At 42.7% G+C, this 26,229-nt stretch overlaps 1 protein-coding gene across 1 annotated transcript in view; it reads left to right on the forward strand.

Annotated features, from left to right (window-relative positions):
* The window catches only part of si:dkey-11f4.7 (piezo-type mechanosensitive ion channel component 2), a 554,199-nt gene that overhangs the window by 223,015 nt on the left and 304,955 nt on the right, over positions 1–26,229 (forward strand). Inside the window, exons 18-19 of the mRNA XM_052147980.1 lie at positions 6,493–6,584; positions 15,992–16,149. Of these exons, the coding sequence (XP_052003940.1) occupies positions 6,493–6,584; positions 15,992–16,149 (250 nt within the window). The remainder of the gene's footprint in view (positions 1–6,492; positions 6,585–15,991; positions 16,150–26,229) is intronic.

Here is a 26,229-nt window from a genome sequence, read left to right on the forward strand (position 1 = left end):
CCCAGACACCGAGACGTTCGCTCCTGGTGAATCTTTATTTAAATTTATTTAATTTGCCGGGGCGAATGCGGTACCCACATTCTCAATAAAAGAGCGATTTCCTTTGTCTCTGGGTCACCTGGCCCGCAAATGCCGTTCTCACGGCACTCTGCCACCAGACCTCGACAGTCCCCTGGACGTGGACCCCCCGCCTCCAGCCAAGCCATGACTGTCCCCTGGCTCAAAGAGGGTCTCTACAGCCCTTACTTCATCGTACCCAAGAAAGGCAGTGGCTTATGACCGATCTTGGACATGCGAGTTTTCAACCGGGCCTTACACAAACTCCCATTCAAAATGCTCACGCAAAAACATATTTTAACTTTGCGTTCGATGGCTAGGCATATCAGTACAATGTCCTTCCCTTCAGCATGTCCATGTCCCCTCGCGTCTTCACGAAGGTCGAAGAGGCAGCCCTTGCTCTCGAAGAGAAGCCGGCATTCGCATACTCAACTACCTCGACGACTGGCTCATCCTGGCCCACTCCCGGGAGTTACTATGTGCCCACAGGGACCAGGTGCTCAGGCACCTCAGCCGTTTAGGGCTTCAGGTCAACTGGCAAAAGAGCAAGCTCGCCATTCATAGCATCTCTTTTCTCGGCATGGAGTTAGACTCAGTCTCAATGTCAGAGCGCCTCACCAATGAGCACGTGCAGTCAGTGCTGAAATGCCTCGCCACCTTCAGGCCAGGCACAACGGTCCCTTTAAAACTTTTCCAGAAGCTCCTGGGGCATATGGCATCCTCTGCGGCGGTCGTGCCGCTGGGGTTGATGCATATGAGACCGTGTCAGCACTGGCTACAGACTCGAGTCCCGAGACGAGCATGGCGCCGCGGCACGCACCGTGTGATGTCACCCCCGTCTGCCACCAAACATTCAAACCCTGGACAGACTTCTGCTTTCTGCATGCAGGAGTCCCCTTGCAGCAGGTGTCCTGATGCATCCTGGTCACGACCGATGCCTCCAGATTGGGTAGGGGCGCCGTGTGCAACAGGCACTCAGCTGCAGACTGTTGGAAATGGGCCCCGCTGTGCTGGCACATCAACTGCCTGGAGTTGCTGACTGTTTTCTTTGCCCTGTGGAAATTTCTCCCGCTAGTTCAGGGCAAACACGTCTTGATCAAATCAGAAAGCACCACCGCGGTAGCGTATATATCGTCACTCAAGTCGCTGCTTGCCTCTCACATCCGTGGCAACCTCAATGTTGTAGCGGACGCACTGTCACAACAACGCTTGCCCAGTGGAGAGTGGAGGCTTCACCCCCAGTCGGTCCAGCTGATTTGGAAATGGTTCGACAAGGCTCAGGTAGACCTGTTCGCCTCCTGAGAGACCTCCCACTGTCCGCTCTGGTATGCCCGAACCGAGGCTCCCCTCGGGGCAGACGCACTGGCACACAGCTGCCCCTTCATGCACAGGTGCTATGCAAGGTCAGGGAGGATGAGGAACAATTCACTCTAGTGGCTCCCTATTGACATTATTTCTCAGGCACGGGGCGCGCTCTGGCATCCGCACCCAGACCTCTGGAACCTCCACGTCTAGCCCCTGGATGGGACACGGAAGATCTAGCTGATCTACCACCTACTGTTGTAGACATGATCAACCAAGCCAGAGCCCCTTATACCAGGCAACTTTACGCCCTAAAGTGCCGCTTGTTCGCGAATTGGTGTTCTTCTCGGGGCGAAGACCCACAAAGGTGCGCAGTCAGGTCAGTGCTCTCATTTCTGCGAGAGAGGTTGGAGGAGAGGCTGTCTCCATCCACCTTGAAGGTGTATGTAGCTGCTATCGCAGCCCACCACAACGTAGTAGACGGCAAGACTTTGGGTAAGCACGACTTGATTATCAGGTTCCTAAGAGGGGCCCGGAGGTTAAATCCCTTTCGGCCAAGCCTGTTCCCCTCCTGGAATCTCTCAGTGGTCCTCTCGGCCTTCAGAGACCCCCCTTTGAGCCACTAGAATCAGTTGGACTCTCTGCCCTCTCCTTAAAAATGGCCCTGCTGATTGTGCTCGCCTCCAGCAAGAGGGTCGAGGACCTGCAAGCTTTCTCTGTCATCAACACTTGCTGGAGTTCGGTCCAGCAGACACACATGTGATCCTAAGACCGCGGCCGGGCTACATGCCCAAGGTTCCTACCACACCCTTCAGAGACCAGGTAGTGAACCTGCAAGCACTGTCCCGGGAGGAGGCAGACCCAGCCCCTTTGTTGCTGTGTCCAGTACATGCTTTGCATACGTACTTTGACCGCACGCAGAGCTAGATGCTCTGAGCAGCTCTTTGTTTGCTTCGGTGGACAGTGGAAAGGGAACGCTGTCTCCAAACAGAGGCTCTCTCCCATTGGGTGGTGGATGCCATTTCATTGGCCTATCGCACCTAGGCCGTGCCACCCCCCTGCGGGTCCGAGCACACTCAACAAGGAGTGTTGCGTCCTCATAGGCACTGGCCAGAGGCATCTTCCTGGCAGACATATGCAGAGCAGCGGGTTGGGCAACACCTAATACCGTTGTGAGATTCTACAATCTCAGGGTAGAGTCAGTCTCGTCCCGTGTTTTCTCAGGTCCGAGCCGGTAGAACTCTGTAACATGATGACGGATTGACCGGGTGAATTGCTTGCACCTAGCGCCTTTTCCCTCGGCTGAGGTAATACCGTGCATTTTTTCTCCCAGGAGAGCCCACTCACTCGGCTCCCTGGATGACTCCTCCCTAGCCCTGTCGGTCTGCAATTCAGCGGAGGAACTCGCCGACCCAATCCACTGCGGGTCCTCAAATCTACCCTGTACTGGAATAGGTGCTCTGCAGGTTAGGGCTCTTACATGGACGTTCCACCTGTGTGTATTTTCCATGGTACGGTCTCCTTACAAGTGGACCCGCGTCTCCCTTGGGCAGTTCGTGCTGCCCCCTGGTCGCCGTGTCTGTAGCAACTCCTCCCTCCAAAGAGGCGGAGGCAATCCACATTTTATTTCACTGTTGACGAATCCCCGACAGCTCTGCTTGGACTCCAAATTACGTTTCCCAACAGAGTACACAAGAGAATTGATACGAGATATGAAAACAAATCGCTTTGTTATGCGTTTCAGAATATGATGTGTATGTTTTTAATCACCTAAAAGCATCATGTATTTTATTGGTTACAATATGAAAAAGTACCTCATACTGAAAAATCTATCTATTTGTTTATCTGACTGTCCAAGAGAATTGACAATTTCTCTCCAACTCTTCTCTTTCTCCAGCCGATTGTGGTACAGTTCAGAAGAAATATCAAATATGGCGCTCCTGCCAATGTTCCACAAATTTTTCCTCCATTGCTTCAGTCCAATGTGACTTTCTTGATACCGCAGCCTGTTGCATGTACATCAGGACTCGCACAAACTTCCCGTGCCCCGTTTCTTGCTCTCTCATTGGCTGTAGGTCAACGCTGCAGTTGTATTCAGTCAAAACATATTTCACATTGCGCTATTTAGAATCGAGACTGGTCCAGATATTTAACATTCAAAATATCTTGCTGACATCAGCGATTCTCTCAGATCGCGTCTTTGATAATTCATACATTGCAGTTGTCGTTCACGGGAGCGAGCTCTGATTTGCCTACGATTTCGACCTTTTGTCAGTGATCACCACAAAACTGTCGGCGATGTGAAATATGTTTTGACTGAATACAACTGCAGCGTTGACCTACAGCCAATGAGAGAGCAAGAAACGGGGCACAGGAAGTTTCAGTGGGAGGAGTCTTGATGTACCTGCTACAGAACATCAACTAGCATGGCTGCTGTATCAAGAAAGTCTCATTGGACCGAAGAAATGGAGGAAAAATGTATTGGAAAAAATTCAGCTGAAAAATTTGTGGAACATTGGCAGGAGCACCAGTGCCTATTTTCTGTTTCATCTGAACTGTACCACAACCGGGTGGAGAAAGAGAAGAGTTGGAGAGAAATTGCTAATTCTTTTGGACAGTCTGGTAAGCAAATAGGTATATTATTTAGTAGGAGGTACTTTTACATATTGTAACCAATATGTGATATATGATGCCTTTAGGCGATTAAAAACATACACATCATATTCTGAAATGCATAACATATGATCATGCATTTGTTTTCGTATCTCGTATCACTTCTCACATGTACTCTGTTGGGAAACATAATTTGGAGTCCAGGCAGAGTCGTCAGCGATTCGTCAATAGTGAAATGTTTTGTAATGTGTTCACCCCTATCGCCGATTCCTTGTGTAATTTGAAAACGCTACAACTTTCATGACATAGTCTCTGTACTATGATAGAGTATCATAAAAGCCTGACTGAAAACATTTAATGAATACTGTTTCTCTGTAAGAAATTGTATAGTTGGGGATACACATCATTTTCTAGTATTTTTGACATAAATAGGAGATTTGAGATTGGTCAACCAATGACTCCTCTGAAATGTTTGTTTGCAACATGCATTTTTACAGATAACTGTCTAGAATTATGGACATGTGGTTGTGTGTTTTTTGGAATGATGACACTTGTATTTGAATAATTCACAAACTATTATGCATTCACAATTATTTTCGATTCAGGGTGCAAATACAAACAACCTTTAGCATTTATGTGTGCATTAATTCATAAACATAATTTAAAACCAATACACCATATAAACGAAATGTCCTATGTGTATTTGTGAATTTTACTTTGGGCTTTCAAAGTAGTGTATTCAATTTGGTACATGCACACATTGTTGAAAGATACCTAGAATCATTTTTAAAATATTATATGTATATATTTTTTGTGATGTATTGTTTTTAATTGAATATTTCATATAGATCATGTGTACAGAGAACCTCAAAGTGCTTCCTAAGATTGGAAGTAGACTCATTTTCAATGGATATAAAGGGTTTCTTTTGGCATCAAAGATATCATTGGGCAGTTATATTTTGTATGTTTTTTTTTTATCAAATGAGGAATGGGATTGCTTTGTTAACACTGTGTGTAGCGCTGTCTGACTGGGCCTTTTGAAAGTATTTCAGGTTCTGTCTTTGAAATTTAGGAGCATCATTAGTAAATTACAGAGTATTTATTGCTGTTGGCTGCCTCTTGGTAATGTAATCATAACTTTATTATACACTCACCTAAAGGATTATTAGGAACACCTGTTCAATTTCTCATTAATGCAATTATCTAATCAACCAATCACATGGCAGTTGCTTCAATGCATTTAGGGGTGTGGTCCTGGTCAAGACAATCTCCTGAACTCCAAACTGAATGTGAGAATGGGAAAGAAAGGTGATTTAAGCAATTTTGAGCGTGGCATGGTTGTTGGTGCCAGACGGGCCGGTCTGAGTATTTCACAATCTGCTCAGTTACTGGGATTTTCACGCACAACCATTTCTAGGGTTTACAAAGAATGGTGTGAAAAGGGAAAAACATCCAGTATGCGGCAGTCCTGTGGGCGAGAATGCCTTGTTGATGCTAGAGGTCAGAGGAGAATGGGCTGACTTATTCAAGCTGATAGAAGAGCAACTTTGCCTGAAATAACCACTCGTTACAACCGAGGTATGCAGCAAAGCATTTGTGAAGCCACAACACGCACAACCTTGAGGCGGATGGGCTACAACAGCAGAAGACCCCACCGGGTACCACTCATCTCCACTACAAATAGGAAAAAGAGGCTACAATTTGCAAGAGCTCACCAAAATTGGACAGTTGAAGACTGGAAAAATGTTGCCTGGTCTGATGAGTCTCGATTTCTGTTGAGACATTCAGATGGCAGAGTCGGAATTTGGCGTAAACAGAATGAGAACATGGATCCATCATGCCTTGTTACCACTGTGCAGGCTGGTGGTGGTGGTGTAATGGTGTGGGGGATGTTTTCTTGGCACACTTTAGGCCCCTTAGTGCCAATTGGGCATCGTTTAAATGCCACGGCCTACCTGAGCATTGTTTCTGACCATGTCCATCCCTTTATGGCCACCATGTACCCATCCTCTGATGGCTACTTCCAGCAGGATAATGCACCATGTCACAAAGCTCGAATCATTTCAAATTGGTTTCTTGAACATGACAATGAGTTCACTGTACTAAAATGGCCCCCACAGTCACCAGATCTCAACCCAATAGAGCATCTTTGGGATGTGGTGGAACGGGAGCTTCGTGCCCTCGATGAGCATCCCACAAATCTCCATCAACTGCAAGATGCTATCCTATCAATATGGGCCAACATTTCTAAAGAATGCTTTCAGCACCTTGTTGAATCAGTGCCACGTAGAATGAAGGCAGTTCTGAAGGCGAAAGGGGGTCAAACACAGTATTAGTATGGTGTTCCTAATAATCCTTTAGGTGAGTGGATAATCCATATAAAAGTATCTAGTTTGATTTTAAATCGTAATTTAATCAAATTACGAGGTACTTTATTTTGTATAATCTGAATCTGATCATCCAGATTAAATGTAATCTGTTACCCACCAACAAAACTTATAGTTGTCTTCTCTTTTAAAGGTTGATGGAAGAGCAGCTCCATGGAGAATGTGTTGACCAAATGAAGAGTGTGTCGTCTTCTTTAAATCATCAAATGGAAAGAGAAGATGATGGTAAATGCAATCCCTACACCTGTACCAATTTTGCTTAAGACAATGTATCACTAGACAAATTGTCCAGTGATTTTCAGGTGTTAGCTTCATTAACATAATCTCCAGCCAGGCGGAGGGAGTCGATGCGTGCATAAGCACCTGTCAGTGGGAGGTGTTAATCACCTCACCATCAGGACTCCCTACTGAGTTAGGCCGGGTTTACACAGTGCAAATTCTGACACTCAAGAGATTGTGAGTCCCTGCACAGAGTACGAGTCAGATTATCAAATAATCGCACAGATGCAATGGTACTTGACATGAATTTTCAACCTGGCGAATTCCGAAGCAATCACTTAAATTTTCATGCTATTTATGATCTGTGGCTGTGCTAGGGCTTGCCGGGGCTTATAGCCATATAAGAAATTTTAATTGCACTGACACAACCAGTATAAGACAAACTCTAATTCTATGGTCTTGATTATATTTGTTTAGGGGGAGGAGTCAATTAGGCTGTGTTCTCCTGCATTAGGGATTATTTGAAGTTGATCATCAACATTGATCACAATGGAATGCTATCTTATATGAAGCAAAAGACCACAGACTTCAGACACACCTCAAAATAGTTTAGAGGAGGACATTAACACAAGTCGACAGCCTCCATTTGAGCCTGAAATTCAGGAAGCAAAGCAATCAAGCGAGATGGCTGGATAAGCGCAGTCCAAAAAACAATAGGATATGCAGCACACATTTTTATCTCTGATGGGTGAACGAAATGTTTAGTGTGCTAGGAATAGTCCAGCTGGCAAGTTAAGTCAGAATATTTCTTTACGAGCTCAAAAAGTTACCTCATAGATTACTTGCATTATAAATAATGAAGCTGCGCAAGTCAAACGCTTGCAGCATTGTCAACTTCATTGATTATAATGGGAGCAATCAAATACTCCAGACATTTCTGCTAAGGAAATAATTATAACCATCTAAACTATGATATGCTTTAATCGGCAAGACCAGACATCGCAATAAAACTGTTACAGTTCCGATTTTATGAGCCGAGGTACTATTGGGAAACCTTTTGTCCTGATTATCTTAGTCTTAACATAAATGTTTTACGAAACTGACATCGCTGTGCTTCTTGCTTCTTCTGTTGTGAGAAATAAGCGTTACGTAAGGATAGAATCATTCATTTCTAAGGATGCACAAAATGCTATTTTCGGTTTTCAGCTGAAAGAGAAAATGCATTGTTAATGTGAAAAGATCATGGTTTAATTCCATTATTGTTGTCATGGAACCAAAATTACAGTAGTCTTTACCAATACCTGTGAAATTTCACAGATCTTGATACCAATTTTGGTACCATAGGAAAAATATGATAATGTGTATTGAACACACCTGTTTAGCCTATTTAAAAAGTTACATTTCAATGTCAGTAATAAAGTAAAAGAAATTACATTGTGTTGATTGAAGTGACACGAGGGGCTTCTTTCAAGAGCCTCAGATACGTACCTCTGAATATGAAAAAGGCCAATGCCAAATTCGATAAACAGAATTTGCATGTCCTGCCCCCGGACATACAGGTAGGGATCGTATATCTGTTCAGTCAAATTCTTTCTCCAGAGCTGAGCGGTTGTGCTGAGACACTCACTACTGTTCCACTTACCTCTAAGAGCATTGCTGTTGGATGCTACGGCGCATTACCAGCAGCTTTCTCCCTTCTCTGCACGCCAGTGCAGTCCACGCCCCTGTTCATTTCGACAGTGTTTCCTAAAAGTGTATATAAAAGTATATTTCCGCCTTTGTGTAGTTCCTGGATACGGTAGATATCTCTCTGCTTCTGATGGTCATATATGCTGCCTCACATGTATGGGCTGCGATCACACTGAGGCAGCATTTATGAATGGTTCATGTTCTCATTGTGAGAGCGTAACCATGGCAATATTGTGGTCACGGCTTTCCTTCCTTAAAGGAAACGGCACTCCAGCCGCCCCCCATTTCATGCCTTCTTCCCACAGGATTAATGCCAACTCGGATGGTGATGTAGGCGATTTGGGGAGTTCGGTGGGCACGGTTTTGCCGGGTAAATCCCCGCGGACCACCCGCCCACCTGCACGCTTGTTTGCTTCCGTCTGGGCTCGATGCGAGACCGGCTCGCCCCACGGACAGTCTGATGTCTCCTTCAGACCCGTTGGTCGCATTTTGCAGGTACAGGCGCACCGCAACCGATTTGTCCACTCTGGGGACCTCCGTGTTCCCGTGGACTGCCCCGCTGGTCCAGCCAACGAGAGCGTTGGGCTGGACCAGAATTCCCATTCCCCCCTCAGCCCTCATGGTTAGATGACTGGTTCCTCGGGTCAGGGCGCCGCTAACAGACCCCCCCTGTTCCTTTCTTCTCGTAAGTGCATGACGAGCTTATGAAGTCTTGGAGGGCACCTTTTACTAAACGAAACTGACCTCCTCGCTCGTCTGCTGTCACTACCCTCGACAGCGGGGCAGTCCACAGGTACACGGAGGTCCCCAGAGTGATATCTGATATCCTCCCCAGATATCTGGCTCGTGAATCCAGTGGAGGAATTCCTGACCTGGCCCACTACGGTTACTAGTTACTCTGTACTGGAATAGGTGCTCCATAGGTGCTCCAAGGTAACCCCCTGTGATGTATTTTCCATGGCACGGTCCCCCTGTCAGGGTGACCCGCGTCTCCCTTGGGCAGTCCCCTCTGCTCTAGTCGCCATGTTTGTAGAGCTCCTCCCTCATTAGGCAGGACCTACCACCGCACCACTTCCATGTGTTGCATAACAGGCCCATGTGACGTATTTGCCACATTTTCACCTCCCCAGCCTGGGCAGGATGTGGTCTCTGTGGGGTGTTTCGCCCCTGAAAGAAAAGCACTGGTAAAGAATGCCTTCCCTGATGCGTGTTATAGCTAGATGCCGCCAGCCGCATCTAACACTATGCTGCGGCTGGCGCGTCCTGCTCCCATGCTTGTCACGTCGCTTGTTCCCACCCCTCAAGGGAAATCCTTGGTCGGATGCCGGGAACCTAATAAAATCAATATGACGCCTTAGTGGGGCATTGGGGAAGGTTACATGCAGTCTGATGCCCATGCTCCTTTGGCTCGCTACAGCTTGCTGCACCAGCATCAGCAGATCACGTAACACAGTTCAGTGTAGGTGGCGCTATTGAATAGGGACCCCTTGTGTCACTACAATCGACACAACGTCGAGTGAGTGACAGAAGGGGAACATCTAGGTTACTAGTGTAACCCCCATTCCCTGATGGAGGGAACGAGACATTGTGTCCCCCTTGCCACAACACTGTACCAAGCCACTGAACCTTATTCTCGGCTCCTCAGTGCAGAACCTGACTGAACAGATTCGCGATCCCTGCCTTTTATACCCATATGTCCATGGGTGGGACATGCAAATTATTTTCGCCAATTTGGCATTGGCCTTTTTCATATTCGGAGGTATCCAAGGCTCTCGAAAGAAGCCTCTTGTGTCACTACAATCGACACAACATCTCGTTCCCTCCATCAGGGAACGGGGGTTACACTAGTAACCTAGACGTTTCCTTCAACTGTTTCTCAATCAAGGATGGATTGCTCAAATGTTTTTTTAAGTTGCTCCCTATTGAAATCTGTTTTTATTGTTTCCCAAATAATTTGTATTATTATTATTATTTTCCAGAACTCTGTTTTAAAGTTTAATTTCATCATCAAAATGGTGTCTAATCAAATTATTCTTAAAACTTTAAACAAAAATTGAAAATAGTATTTTTTTAACATCATTAAATAATTTTTTTGCAAAAATGTTATTCAGCACGAGTTGTATTTGTGATATATTGCTTAGTTATTATTATTATTAGAATCCTCCGTAGGAGGGAATCTATTGTATTTGACGGTTTTATTATTATTAGATTCCTCCGTAGGAGGGAATCTATTGTATTTGACGGTTTTATTATTATTAGATTCCTCCGTAGGAGGGAATCTATTGTATTTGACGGTTTTATTATTATTATTATTATTATTAGATTCCTCCGTAAGGAGGGAATCTATTGTATTTGACAGTTTTATTATTATTATTATTATTATTATTATTATGCAAAAATGAATACAATACAAAATGGCTGAAATGGACGTGTTTATGTAAATGTACACACAAAAGATGATCAAAAATTGTAAAAATCCCATTGATTTACTATGGCTGAGCAAAAGTGCCCCCTCTACTGGATAAATACGGTCCACATGTAAAATCCCATTCACTTACATTGGCTGAGCAAAGAGGCTCCCTCTACTGGAGTAACTCTGTCTACCACATGCAGCTCTCCTGGAGCAATCTCTCTAATGAAGCATTTCGGTCTCCTAGTGGGTGGAGTTCCAGACTTAGAAGCAAGAGGACATTTTGCTTAGGTCTGCACGAAGGTATGTCAATTGTGTGTTTAATGCTTTCCAGTTTGAACATTCAAGCGATTTTACACTATTCAACTCAACAAAGGCAAAACAACTCAAATAAATGTTTGAGCAGTTTGTGTGACACAGCGAGCGAGCCGCGTCGCGTCTAACGTTCGCACGCCGATGAGAGTTCGCTTTCCCTTGCGTTTGAACGGACAATTTCATACACCAAAATACATGATATATTGGGGTGTCTGCTATATCTCAAGTGAACAAACAGTTGATAAAGAAATCGGGTATCTATATATTTAATTATGAATTATTGCAGTGAACAACACGGATGCCGCTGTGGTGTCCTGTTAGATTTTTCTCTCTCGAAACAGCGTTAACAGCTTAAACAAAATACTGCGTTATTTTTGCACATACAGATACATTTAATACATCGTCACAAACTATGAAAGTTGTACTTTTACAATACACTTACAATAACAACAAAACCTTGTGCTTTTGTAAAATAAAGCCGTCTCTGTCTTAGTTTTTATGACGTGTTTCAGAAAAATAATCGCTAACCGCGAGGCGAGATCATTTTTGCTCGCATCTTCACGAAGGTTTGTCGGTTGTATACAATGTTTGCCTGTTTGAACATTCAAGTGATTTTACACTATTCAACTCAACAAATGTCAAAACAACTCAAATACATGTTTGCGAGCTGTTTGTGTGGCACAGCGAGCCGCGTCGCGCCTAACGCTCGCACTCCGATGAGATTTCGCTTTCGCTCCTGCTTGCGTCTGAACGGACAATTTCATACAACAAACTGTCAAAATATATGATATATTGAGGAGTCTGTTATGTCTCAAGTAAACAAACAGTTGAGAAAGAAATCTGGAATAATTATATTTTATTCTGGCATTATTCCAGATGACGTCCTGCTATATTTTTCTCTCGAAACAGCGGAAACAATTTAAACAAAATACTGCGTTATTTTTGCCCATACAGAAACATGCGAGACATCATTACGAACTATGAAATGTGTACTTTTATTTGTGTACATTCACAATAACAACAAAACCTTGTGCTTTTGTAAAATAAAGACAATAAACAGGGTGCTCATCTGTCTTCGCGATAATCTTTCTGAAACACGTCACAAAATTCACGCAGTCTGTATTTTATCACCTCACACCCATAATCTCTGAAATGAATACAGATGCAACAAGCACGGCACAGAAGGTAAATAATGATACTTCACAGTTCTCAAAAGATTAAACTGAACTGTGCCTTAAATATCGTATCATGCGAAAAAAGCCTTTTAAAGAGACAGTAACAATTTAGCCTTCGAAATGCCACGTTTTTGAATGGCATGTAAAATGTAAAAACAATCACTCAATCTCCATTTTTTTTCACTGGATCTGTTGCTATTTTAATGATTTAAAAATCAAAGCACTGACCATTTAAAGTGTGAGCTTTTACATTTTGAAATAGTTATAAACAGTAACAGCTATGCAGTGTTATGTGCGTAGATAGTCTTTCAAATAAAATTAGTTTACCCCAAATAGATATTTCTCTCATCCTCTTTCTATCCCAGATGTGTATTTCTTTCTTTCTCAGGCCTGTTGGTGCTTTCAATGCACTTGAATGGTGATCAGAACTCACATCAACAAAAATCACATAAATGCAACATAAAAAGTAACCCATAACACTCCAGTGGTTTAATCCATACTTTCAGAAGGGATATTATAGGTGTGGGTGTGAAAAAGATCAATATATGTAGTATATAGGGTATTTTTACTTTTTTACTATAAATTGTCCACCCTGCTCAGGAGGAGTGGTATGCTTATGTAAATCACAAAAAAAAAAAAAACAGAAAAAGAACTCTTAACTCTTTCCCCACCAAACACGGAATTTTCCGCGTTTTATGAAAAAACGCTTCCCCGTCAAACACGGAATTCCGGGTTTCCGTGTTTTAGGTGTTATACGGTAAGGAAGACCCCTGCGCATGTTTTGAAAGAGTACGCAACTCTTTGATCAAAGAAACAGACTGCGATCGTCTCAAACATGAAGTGGAGTATTGATAAGCTCAAAATATCAGACATAAACATGCCTTTTTCTCAGCTTTTTGTCTGAAATGTTGTTTTTTGACAAAACCTACCTCTGTTCAAGTCGCAATTAAAAAAGAACAAATGAAGATAAAATAAAATCGTTTTTTTTTTGCCTAAAAGCAGAGGCTCAGATCTTCATTGTGATATATAGCATCTTCATATATTCATATAAGAAAATATTCTGCGGGCCATTAAAGTTTAGCGAAAATCGTCAAAAACCCTGGCGGTGGCTGGCAACTTTTTTTTTAAAACGCTGGCGGGGAAAGAGTTAAGAGAGAAGAGCGCTTGTGAAAGTGAAAGTAGAGATTTATAGTAAAAAAATGACTTAATTATTGATCTGTTTCTCACCACTTCTCATTTACTTACATTGAAAGGACCAACAGAGCTGAGATATTCTTCTAAACATCTTCATTCAATTTCTGCAGAAGAAAGTCGTACACATCTGGGACTGCATGAGGGTGAGGAAATGATCAAATATCCCTTTAACATTCACTTATTTTTACAATGCATAAAATGAATGCTAATTTGGTACATTGATACTACAGGCCAACAGGAACCCACAAACCAAGAATGGCCAACATTCGCCCCTAGGGAGCACTACAGGCCACGTCAAAATTCCCATTTTCTGGTCAAAAATTTTCTAATTTGGTACATTGATACTACAGGCCAACAGGAACACACAAACCAAGAATGGACCACATTCGCCAATAGGGGGCGCTACAGGAAATGCAAAAATTCTCATTTTCCGGTCAAAAATTTCTAATTTGGTACATTGATACTACAGGCCAACAGGAACCCACAAACCAAGAATGGCCCACATTCACCCTTTAGGGGGCGCTACAGACCATGCCCAAAAGTCTCATTTTCTGTTCAAAAATGTTCTAAATTGCTACTTTGATACTACAGGCCAACAGGAACCCACAAATCAAGAATGGCCCACATTCACCCTTAGGGGGTGCTACAGACCACGCCCAAATGTCCCATTTTCAAACTGATGGCATTTTCACCCAATTTGTCAAATTCGTCTGAAACTTAATGTACATTCCTCATTTCTATATTTATTATTATTGTTGTTATTATTATTATTATTCTTCGCCTTGAGCCCCAATATCTCAAAAAGTCACTGGTCAAAAGTTTTCTAAATTGGCACATTGATACTCCATGCCAACGGGTACCCCCAAACCAAGAATGGTCAACATTCGCACATAGGTGGCGCTACAGGCCATGCCCAAAAAAAAAAATTCAAAGTGATACCATTTCCACGCCATTTGTCCAAATCTTCTGAAACTTGGTGTACTTGCCTCATTTCTCATGGGGAACAAAAAAGCCTCAAGAACCCATAACTTCCGCCATGATGGATTTTTTCGTACGTTGAAAATTTGCGAAAACTTACAAAACTCTTCTTCTCCTGAACTGTAGCTCCAATTGACTTGAAATTTGGTACACATGTGTAGAATTGAAGTCTTTGAAAACTTTACTTAGGAAAAATTAATATGATACAAAATGGCTGAAAGGGGCGTGTTTATGTAAATGTCCAAATTTTAACAATATATACGTGTCAATAAATCAAATGTAATTTTGACTGATGGTTTTTCAAACCTAACATGCTTCAAGATGTCCTAGGGACATTCGCGCCTAGGTGGCGCTACAGGCCAAGCCGAAATTCCCGTTTTCTGGTCAAAAATGTTCTAATTTGGTACAATGATACTACAGACCAACAAGAACCCACAAACCAATAATGGCCAACATTCACCACTAGGGGGCGCTACAGGCCACGCCGAAATTCCCATTTTCTGGTCAAAGATTTTCTAATTTGGTACACTGATACTACATGCCAACAGGAACCCACAAACCAAGAATGGCCAACATTCGGCCCTAGGGGGCACTACAGGTAATTCCCAAAATTCCAATTTTATGGTCAAAAATTTTCTAATTTTGTACATTGATAATACAGGCCAACAGGAACCCACAAACCAAGAATGGCCCACATTCGCCCATAGGTGGCGCTACAGGCCACACCCCAAAACAATATTTTCAAAGTGATACCATTTCCACGCCATTTGTCCAATTCTTCTGAAACTTGGTTTACATGCCTCATTTCTCATTGGGAACAAAAAAGCCTCAATGAGCCATACGGTCCGGTATGATGGATTTTCCTGTACACTGAAAATGTTTAGTTTAGGATTCAGACAGAAATACGTGTTTTTGGATTCATCCATTGAGAGGGTTTAACCCCAACCCTCTACTGATCAATTTTAAATGATTTGCCATTTTGAGGAGGAATCCGCATTGCTGCTTGCAGCTATATTTATCATTATTATTATTAAAGTGAATGTTTCATTTTCGTAATATGTTTCTGTCTCAGTTTCTTCAATTTCAGGCATTCTAGCTTTTATTTTGAATCATGCTTTTATTATGATGTGTGTTTTTTGCTGGAAGCTTCACTTTTTTGTATAAACTGTTTGTGAAATGGTCCATTGTGATAACTGGACATTATTAAATCATTTTAAATGATATGTTTAAAATTGTATTACTGTGAAGCAGACTTTCAAGTCCAAGTTAAGTCTTTGAGGTGGAGTCCAAATCAATTCTCACATCTTTCAAGCCCAAGTCAAAGTCAAATCTTTGTTTTTTTGTTTTGTTTTGTGCAGCTGGTTAGTTTAATAAACCCTGAATACGGCTAATTTAATTAAGTAAATTGTAAATGGAGTAAATGGAGGTGGATGTTGTTGAGCTCTAGAAATTACACAAAAGCACCATAAAAGTAGTCCATATAAAATGTATCTTTTTTTTTCCTGGTCTTCCAAAGCAGCTAAGACCAAAGCATAAATCCTCCACAAGTCCTATTTGACATTGGAAACAAAAGCCAGAGTGCCAGACTCTAGAAGACATAAAGTTTTAAAAAATTAAATATGTTAATCTTTGTGAATTTGTGCATGTCCTAGCAGTGAAGCAGTGGTTGGTGGTAGTGGACAGGCTGCATGAGTTGGTCCTGCAATCTGTTTTGTGGTTGTGGAGAGGTCAGGAGCTGTGCTGGAGAATACTGGAGCTCCACAGCTTCAAACTGGTCTCTGCAGGCATCATCTGGGTCTGTATGCAAGAGGTAACAGTAAATGCACAAGCTACCTTACACAATGTGTTGAGCTGGACATAGGGTGTCCAGGGCCTGTATGTATAAAACTTGTATAAAAATAAATACTTAAAAGGAATAGTTCACCCAAAACTTAAAATTAACTCAATATTTACTGTCATATGGCATCTGAAAACTTATATAAATCATTTTCATCTGTGATTTCAGATATGTGGTTATATCCATGCAATGAAGATAGTGTCCAAAACTTTCGACCTCAAAAAAAGACATGAAGGCAGCATAAAAATAATCGCTACTCAAGTTGAATCCATGTCTTCTGAAGCAATACAATGGGTTTGGGGGAGAAACAGACCAAAATGTTACATCTTTTTCCAATGTAAATCTTGACATCTTTATATGTCAACATTTATTCTGCTGCCATTGTCTTTTTTGGAGTTTGAAAGTTTTGGACTCCAATAACCTGCATTTTATGGATATAAACACATCATCTCCATTACAATATCTTTGTGACATGTGCTGTCTCCATACTACGAGGGGGCTTAAATCCTGACTGAAATGCTTCACAAATCCCTTTTACTAGTATTTAAGACATGAATGGAGGATTTGAGATCGTTCTATAATTATCCAATTCACCAGGATCAAGATGTCGTTTCTTGATAAGTGGTTTGATAACTGCCATCTTAACAGTTCTTGGGACATGTCCTAAAGAGTGACGAGTCTGTAATGTCAGTCATGACATTCAGAATAGGTTTAAGGTGTTTTAACTGCAGGCTAACATTTGAAAGCAGTGGTGCCAGTTCCAACAAGTTCTACAGATGGTGGCACCAGCAATATGTGAAATATGGGAATTTAAGTTTGAAATGTTGTTTTATATTCTTGTCTTGTCTTAGTTCCTGTGTCCCAGGTTTTCCAGCTGTCTTGTTCACCTTGTTAGTCTTGGTGTATATAATGCCCTTTGTTCTGTGTTTTTGTCACATTCGTAATGTTTGATTCCAAGTTTCTAATGTTTCCTGTTTCCAGAGTTCCTTGTTTTTATTTTTTAGTTCATATTCAAGAAGCTGCAGTTAGATCCTCATCTCTCTACACTTGTTTCAGAAAAACTGTCCTACCCTGGATCTAGCAGCTTTTATTTTTGGAAAGCCAAATTGTGAACCCATGGAGAATCCAGTGGCTCAGCTAACCAGCCTCCAACAAGGCTTAATGGATTTGTCTGAGCATAGTCTGAAGTTTCTCAAATTGTCAGAGAGAGCTAGGTCATATGGCTGGGACGATGAAATGCTAAAGATTGAGTACAGGATGCACTTATCTGATGGTGTGAGAAAGAGCTTGTCTGTCTCACATTCTTCCTCGAGAGACTATATGTGCTTAACTTTTTGGGAAGAGAGAAAGCTTTAAATGTTTATGGAATTCAACTCACCCATGACCACTGAGCCCTCCGCCTCCCCGGCTGCCCTGACCTCCAAGCCCCTGCCACCTTGACCTCAGAGCCCCAGCCCCTGTCCGTTTGCCTTGTCCCCCGTGGTCCCCAGTTCCACCAGCACCTTCGTGTCTGTTCTCAAATTGGTAGCTTCAAATTCTCCCATCCAGAACTCTCATTTGGCTTATGTTTTGGGGGTCAGGAGCCACCCCTAGGGGAGGGGCACTGTAACATGTATGGGACATTCTCCTAGCAGCACTAGAGGTCACTAGGAGGTTTGTAATGACTCTAAGTTTGAAATGCTGTTTTGTGTTCTTGTCTATGTTCCTGGTTCCCTCCCTGATTGTTTTCCAGCTGTGTCTCATTCACCTTGTTAGTCTTTGTGTATATAATACCCTTGTGTTCTCTGTGTCTTTGTCAGTTCTTGTCCTTTATTGTTTGTCCAGTTATGTTTGTATCCCTGTTTCTGTTTCCAGATTTCCTTGTTTTTTTAAATTTGTTTATAAAATATAATTTGTTTTGAGTTCATATTAAAGAAGCTGCAGTTAGATACTTGTCTCTACACTTCAAACAAAACCAGCTAAAAAAAAAATCTACAATTAAAGCGCATTATAAGACATTTTAGACTGAAGGAAAACTAATATTTTGATCCATAATAATTATGAAAATTTACCATATTTTTTACAATTTGTAATAAGACCATTGTAATTACAAGTTAAAATATACAAACATGGCTCCACATACCATAATTACCAGCTCCTATAAAACAATCTGTAGCATTTTTATTGAAAATAAACAAATTTCAACTATAAATATTTGTATTTTTTTTTTAAGTTGTAACAAAGGAATTGTATTCAAATAACAGTAGTGGTCTACAGATATGGGTTTTGTAATGGCCAGTGCTGATATCCAGAGTGCAGGGTGGCCGATAGGCTGATATATCACAATTTAATATAGAAAATAACAAACACAAAATTGCTCAAAAAAAAATATAAACTCCAGTAAGAAGGAAGCAGGAGCCAGGTTTGCAGTCCAGGTAAATCAGATTTTATTCTCACAACTCAAACTCAAGACTTTGTGCTGCCAATCATGAATGTATTCTTCCTGCGTTATTCTTTCTGTCTTTTTCAGTTTTGACAATCTGAACTGGATGGATGAATTTAGTTGATATTTTTCTACTAAATAGTGCATAGGGTCTCTCTCTGTGTGTCCTGTCTGTGAGTAAAGGCACACTGATGGTAATTATCTGGAGGTGTGTCTGACAAATGGAACCAGAATTTAGCTGCTCTCTTCTGGATTTCAGTGAGGAGAGGGAACCGGCCCAGTTCTGCTCTACAAACCTGACTCTGAGCATTTCTGTGAATTCCCAGGATATTTTTGCAGAATTCTTGGTGGAACATTTCAATAGGGCTTTTGTCCCAAGATTCATTATTTAATTTATATTTGGGGCCCCAGATTTCAAAGCCATATAGAAGAATAGGTTTGATGATGCTGTCAAAGACTTTCAGCCACAGTTTAATGGGGGGTTGAATTTAAATTATGATTTTCTTATATTATAATATGTCCTATGGGCTTTGTCAGTCAAATCTTTTATTGCCAAATCAAATTGTCCTGAAGCAGAGATTGTAAGACCCAAATAATTATAGCAGTTGGCATGATGAAGGATTGTTCCCCCGATTGTGAATATATATTTATTGCTCATAATGCGATTTTTTTCCTTTTTTTTTTTTTCTTCTGAAAAAAACAAAAAAGACTTCTCCATGTTTATTGGTAAAGCCCAATCACTGCTATACGTTTCTGGAGAGGCTTTCATGTAGTCCTTCTTCATTAGGTGACCGCAGCAGGAGGTCGTCAGCGTAAAGGAGGCATTTGATATCTCTGCCATCTAAGATCAGTCCAGGGCAAGATTACTTTTGAAGGGTTGTGACCTATTAATTGATTATATATGTTAAATAGAGTTGGGCTGAGGCTGCAGCCTTGACGAACACCCTTGGTCTGATTGAAATAATTGGTTCTTTTGTAATTAATCTTCACACAGCATTTATTGTCTGTGCACATGTCTTTTATGTTTTAAAATATCTTTCCTCCTATTCCACTCTGGATGAGTTTCAGGAAGAGTCTGGTATGCCAAACAGAATCTAAGTCCTTTTTTAAAGTCAATGAAGCAACCAAATATTTTGCCTTGTTTTTTTTGCTGAACATATTTCTGTATAATATGAGTGGAGTGTGTAGAAGTGATTAGTTGTTCACTGTTTAGGCATGAATCCAAATTGGCATTTATTTAGTATCTTGTGTTCTTGAATGAGGTTCACTAATCTGTTTATTTATAATGCAACAGAATAGTTTCCTGAGGTTGCTGCTTACTGTAATACCCCATTAATTATTTGGGCTGTACTTGTCCCCTTCTTTGAAAATTGGAATTATGTGATTTTTCTTCCAATTCTGAGGAAAGTGTCCTGATTTTAATAAGAGATGAAATAATTTAAGAAAAGCATCCTTCAGTTCAGGCTGCTATGTTTCAGCATCTCATTATATAGGTGAAACTCAAAAAATTTGAATATTGTGCAAAAGTTCATTAATTTCAGTAATTCAACTTAAAAGGTGAAACTAATATATTATATAGACTCATTACAAGCAAAGTAAGATATTTCAAGCCTTTATTTGATATAATTTTTATGATTATGGCTTACAGCTTATGAAAATCCCAAATTCAGAATCTCAGAAAATTAGAATATTGTGAAAAGGTTCAGTATTGTAGGCTCAAAGTGTCACACTCTAATCAGCTAAACACCTGCAAAGGGTTCCTGAGCCTTTAAATGGTCTCTCAGTCTGGTTCAGTTGAATTCACAATCATGGGGAAGACTGCTGACCTGACAGTTGTGCAGAAAACCATCATTGACACCCTCCACAAGGAGGGAAAGCCTCAAAAGGTAATTGCAAAAGAAGTTGGATGTTCTCAAAGTGCTGTATCAAAGCACATTAATAGAAAGTTAAGTGGAAGGGAAAAGTGTGGAAGAAAAAGGTGCACAAGCAGCAGGGATGACCGTAGCCTGGAGAGGATTGTCAGGAAAAGGCCATTCAAATGTGTGGGGGAGCTTCACAAGGAGTGGACTGAGGCTGGAGTTACTGCATCAAGAGCCACCACACACAGACGGGTCCTGGACATGGGCTTCAAATGTCGTATTCCTCTTGTCAAGCCGCTCCTGAACATCAAACAACGTCAGAAGCGTCTTACCTGGGCTAAAGAAAAAAAAAAACTGGTCTGTTGCTCAGTGGTCCAAAGTTCTTTTTTCTGATGAGAGCAAATTTTGCATCTCATTTGGAAACCAAGGTCCCAGAGTCTGGAGGAAAAATGGAGAGGCACACAATCCAAGATGCTTGAAGTCCAGTGTGAAGTTTCCACAGTCTGTGTTGGTTTGAGGAGCCATGTCATCGGCTGGTGTTGGTCCACTGTGCTTTATTAAGTCCAGAGTCAACGCAGCCGTCTACCGGGACATTTTAGAGCACTACATGCTTTCTTCAGCAGACAAGCTTTATGGAGATGCTGACTTCATTTTCCAGCAGGACTTGGCACCTGCCCACACTGCCAAAAGTACCAAAACCTGGTTCAGTGACCATGGTATTACTGTGCTTGATTGGCCAGCAAACTCGCCTGACCTGAACCCCATAGAGAATCTATGGGGCATTGCCAAGAGAAAGATGAGAGACATGAGACCAAACAATGCAGAAGAGCTGAAGGCCGCTATTGAAGCATCTTGGTCTTCCATAACACCTCAGCAGTGCCACAGGCTGATAGCATCCATGCCACGCTGCATTGAGGCAGTAATTAATGCAAAAGGGTCCCAAACCAAGTACTGAGTACATATGCATGATTATACTTTTAAGAGGGCCGACATTTCTGTATTTAAAATCCTTTTTTTTTATTGATTTCATGTAATATTCTAATTTTCTGAGATTCTGAATTTGGGGTTTTCATAAGCTGTAAGCCATAATCATCAAAATTATATCAAATAAAGGCTTGAAATATCTTACTTTGCTTGTAATGCCTATATAATATATTAGTTTCACCTTTTAAGTTGAATTACTGAAATTAATGAACTTTTGCACGATATTCTAATTTTTCGAGTTTCACCTGTATATTCCATCCAAGCCACAAGATTTTTATTTTCAGTCAGTTCATTTAAAGATATGGGGGTGTCCAAATGGTTTAATTGATCTTTTCTTGTGTGTTCCAGATTATTTAGTTGAGAGGTCAGATGTTTTTGACTGCGCTTTGGTTCATTCTGTGAATAGAGGTTTCCGAAATGTTCTGTCCAGAGTTTTGGGTTACAGATGGGAAAGGATTAGACTTTTTTGATTTTTCTAAATTATTCCATAAATCACAAAAGTAGTTTTCATTGACAGCCTCCTCAATCTTGTTGAGTTTAGCTGTCATATGTTCTTTTCCTTCTTGTTAGTGACTTGTGCATTTTAAGGGTTTGGTGATATGTGGATTGTGTGTGCTGGTTTGCAGGGTCTCTGTGTTTTTCATTTGATAATGATCGTAATTCCTTTCTTGATGTTTGACAATCTTTGTCAAACCAATCGGCTTTAACAATTTCTTTCTTTCTTCTGTACATTTGTCTTTTTCTCAGGGCTTTGCTGGCCATTGTATGAAATATTTTAGTTAAATGTTCTACTGCCGAATTTATACTTTTCTTGTTTAGTCCAAATTTGGTGTAGATAAATGTGTAAATCATATTTTGAACATGAATGGGGAGGGAATACAATCGAATTTTCTGATTAGAAGATGGCAGATTTGCTGACTTGTTTAGAGTAATGACTTTGTGACTGTGATCTGAGAAAGAAAGCTGTGACATCACCATGAATTAGTTGATCTTATTGTGGTCTATATCTGTAATGGCATAGTCCACTGTGCTGCTACCTCGAGGTGAGCAGTAAGTAAATCGACCCAGAGAGACTCCCCTTGTCCTGCCATTAACTATATATAAACCCAGGCTTTTACAGAGCTGCAGGACGTGTTTCCCATGTCTGTTTATCATGTTGTCATAGCTCTGATGGGCTTTAGTACAGTTGATTCTGCTGTATATGTGTACTGTTAATATATTTATCTCCAGCTGAACTAATATAGTCTGGTTCCTTTCCAGTTCTTGCATTCAGATCCCTCATTAACGGTACAGAGCCTAGAGACTGAAACTGAATGATCTCTGACTGTAGTGTTGGTAAGGTGTCCTCATTATAATAGGGGGACTTGTATGGGGGGGATATACACTGCACATAGATAAATGTTCTCATCTGAATAAATTACTTCCTTATTAATTTTCATCCAGATATGTGTTTTCCCTTTTTTTACAGGTTGAATATAGTGTGAAAGATGCTCTTTAAACCAAACTATAATTCCTCCTGAATCTCTTCCATTTTTAACATGAGGGGTTTTGATTGAAGGTATAAATAACTCTCTGTAGTTTGAAGGAGTGTAGGTTTGAGACTCTAAACAACTCCATGTCTCAAGTAATATAATTATATCTGAACTATATACAATATTTAAAAAAAAATCAGGGTTAGTGCTTTTCTCTCCAAAAGACGAAGAGATCATCCTCTGAATGTTGAAGTATGTTATTTTAAATGAGGACATTGAGAAATTTTCTATTTACCAGAAAGAATAATATATGATTTTGCGACCCAATATTGTTTTGAAATATAGTAAATCAATTAAAATACATTACAAAATAATAATAATAACAGAAATAATAAAAGATTAACCTGATGATACGAAATTCCCCCGTACGCGGTGGTGACCTCACTCTGCTTAGATGTAATATATAATTTACCTTCTATAAATGTAATTAATGTTAACAAATTATACATCTTTTCAAAGGTCGAAGGTTCAACATTGATATCCGATCTCTGTTTCAGGTATTCTTACGTTCATGATAGCAATGCTCCACAAACAGCAATTTAGTTATTTGTACCAGGATTACAAATGAAAATGTCTAGGTTACGTATGTAACCTCCGTTCCCCGATGGAGGGAACGAGACGTTGTGTCAGAGAAGCGACACTAGGGGTCTCTCTTGAGCGCCGATATTCACCTCTGGACTATGAAAAAAGGCCAATGAGAGTTGGCAACCAGTATTTGCATGTCCCGCCCCCGGACATACGGGTATTTAAGCGGCACAAATACGGGAGTTCATTCAGGATTTTTCTGAGGAGCCGGAAATGGTCCGGCCACAACAGTGGCTCAGCGACGTGGCAGGGGAGACACAACGTCTCGTTCCCTCCATCGGGGAATGGAGGTTACATATGTAACCTAGACGTTCCCCTTCTGTCGCTCTCTCCACGTTGTGTCAGAGAAGCTAGGGGTCCACTTATAAAAGTGCCATGCGCTGAGCCGTGTACGTGAACTGCTGATACAGGAGCGAGCAGGTATTCTTACGTGCAGGACGACCAACTGTATCAGGCTGCACGTACCCTTCCCCAATGCCCCATTTAAGCCATCAGGATTCCTTATCGTTACCCTGGAGGGGGGAACAAGGTGCTGGCCGCCAACCTGGGAACGGGCCAAGCCTGGCCGGGCCTCTTTTCTCTCTGTTTCTCGCATAGAGCAACTAAGGCCGGGGCCCTTACACGCATTGAGGGAAGGGGGTCTTAGCCCTTATTCAGGGCGGAGAAGACCCTGAGGAGGCCACGCCTACCCGAGAGGGGAGGCAAGTTTAAGTGGAAAAACCATCAGAGGCCTGCTTAGGGCCTATGTGGAAAAGTCAGTGCGGTGGTGGATCCAGCCTCATAGAGGGGGAAACATACAGCACGGCAACCGAGGCAGCCGTGACTGCCTAAGGGAAACACGGGAGTCAGCTCGCCAGAGGGGACAGAACCGTGGTGTTACACACAGGGGGAGTCCGAAGGAGGCCTTACCTGTGGAGCACCTATACCAGTACAGGGTAGCTTGCGGTACCCGCAGTGGCTTGGGTCGGCGAGTTCCTCCGCTGAACTGTGACCCACGAGGGCTAGGGAGGAATCAACCAGTGTCCCAAACCTGAGATCTCCTGGGAATGAAGGCGCACTGTTTCCCCTGGTTAGGGGGAAGGGCGCTAGGTGCAAGCGATTCACCCGGTCAGATCGTGGGCGTGCTACCGAGTTCTACGGGCTCGTTACCTGAGAAAACACGGGACGATACTGACTCAACTCGGAGATTGTAGAATCTCGCAAAAGTGTTAGGTGTTGCCCAGCCCGCTGCTCTACAAATGTCTGCTAGGGCAGTGCCCCTAGCCAGTGCCCATGAGGACGCAACACTCCTGGTGGAGTGAGCTCGGACCCGCAGGGGGGGCACGGCCTGGGTGTGATAAGCCAGGGAAATGGCGTTGACAACCCAGTGGGTGAGTCTCTGCTTGGAGACAGCGTTCCCTTTCTGCTGTCCCCCAAAGCAGACGAAGAGCTGCTCAGAGCGTCTGGTGCTCTGTGTGCGGTCCAGATAAATACGTAAAGCACGTACTGGACACAGCAGTGAAAGGGCTGGGTCTGCCTCCTCCCGGGGCAGCGCTTGCAGGTTCACCACCTGATCCCTGAAGGGCATGGTAGGAACCTTGGGCACATAGCCCGGTCGCGGCCTTAGGATCACGAAAGTATCTGCCGGACCAAACTCCAGGCAAGCATCGCTAACAGAGAACGCATGCAGGTCCCCGACCCTCTTGATGGAAGCGAGCGCGATCAGCAGGGCAGTCTTGAGCGAGAGGGCCCTGAGTCCAGCTGAGTCAAGCAGCTTGAAGGGGGGGTTTCTGGAGTCCCGTAAGGATGACCAAGAGATCCCAGGAGGGTAACAGGTTAGGCCGGGAGGGAGTTATCCTCCGGGCACCTTTTAGGAACCTGACGATTAAGTCGTGCTTACCAAGAGACTTGCCGTCTACCGTGTCATGGTGGGCCGCGATAGCGGCGACATACACCTTGAGGGTGGAGGGGGACAGCCTCCTCTCCAGCCTCTCCTGAAGAAACACGAGCACTGACCTAACTGCGCACTTCCGCGGGTCTTCGGCTCGGGAAGAACACCAGTCCGCGAACAGACGCCACTTTAGAGCGTAGAGATGCCTGGTAGAGGGGGCTCTGACTTGATTGATTGTATCTATGACGGTCGGTGGTAGGCCGGCTAGATCTTCCGCATCCCGTCCAAGGGCCAGACGTGGAGGTTCCAGAGGTCTGGGTGCGGGTGCCAGAGTGTGCCCCGTCCCTGAGAAAGAAGGTCCCTCCTCAGGGGAATTCGCCAGGGAGGGGCTGTCGTGAGGAGCGTGAGGTCCGAAAACCAAGTCCGGATGGGCCAGTAAGGGGCTACCAGAATGACTTGCTCCTCGTCCTCCCTGACCTTGCATAGCACCTGTGCAAGAAGGCTCACTGGGGGAAATGCGTACTTGCGCAGCCCTGTAGGCCAGCTGTGTGCCAACGCGTCTGCCCTGAGGGGAGCCTCTGTCCGGGCATACCAGAGCGGGCAGTGGGAGGTTTCTTGGGAGGCAAACAGGTCTACCTGAGCCTTGCCGAACTGGTCCCAAATCAGCTGGATCGACTGGGGGTGGAGCCTCCACTCTCCGCCAGGCAAGCTTTGTCTTGACAGCGCGTCCGCTATCACATTGAGGTTGCCGGGGATGTGAGTGGCGCGCAGTGACTCCAGTCGCTGCTGACTCCAAAGGAG

This window comes from Xyrauchen texanus, chromosome 18 (genome assembly GCF_025860055.1).
Source record: "Xyrauchen texanus isolate HMW12.3.18 chromosome 18, RBS_HiC_50CHRs, whole genome shotgun sequence".
NCBI classification, from domain to species: Eukaryota; Metazoa; Chordata; class Actinopteri; order Cypriniformes; family Catostomidae; genus Xyrauchen; species Xyrauchen texanus.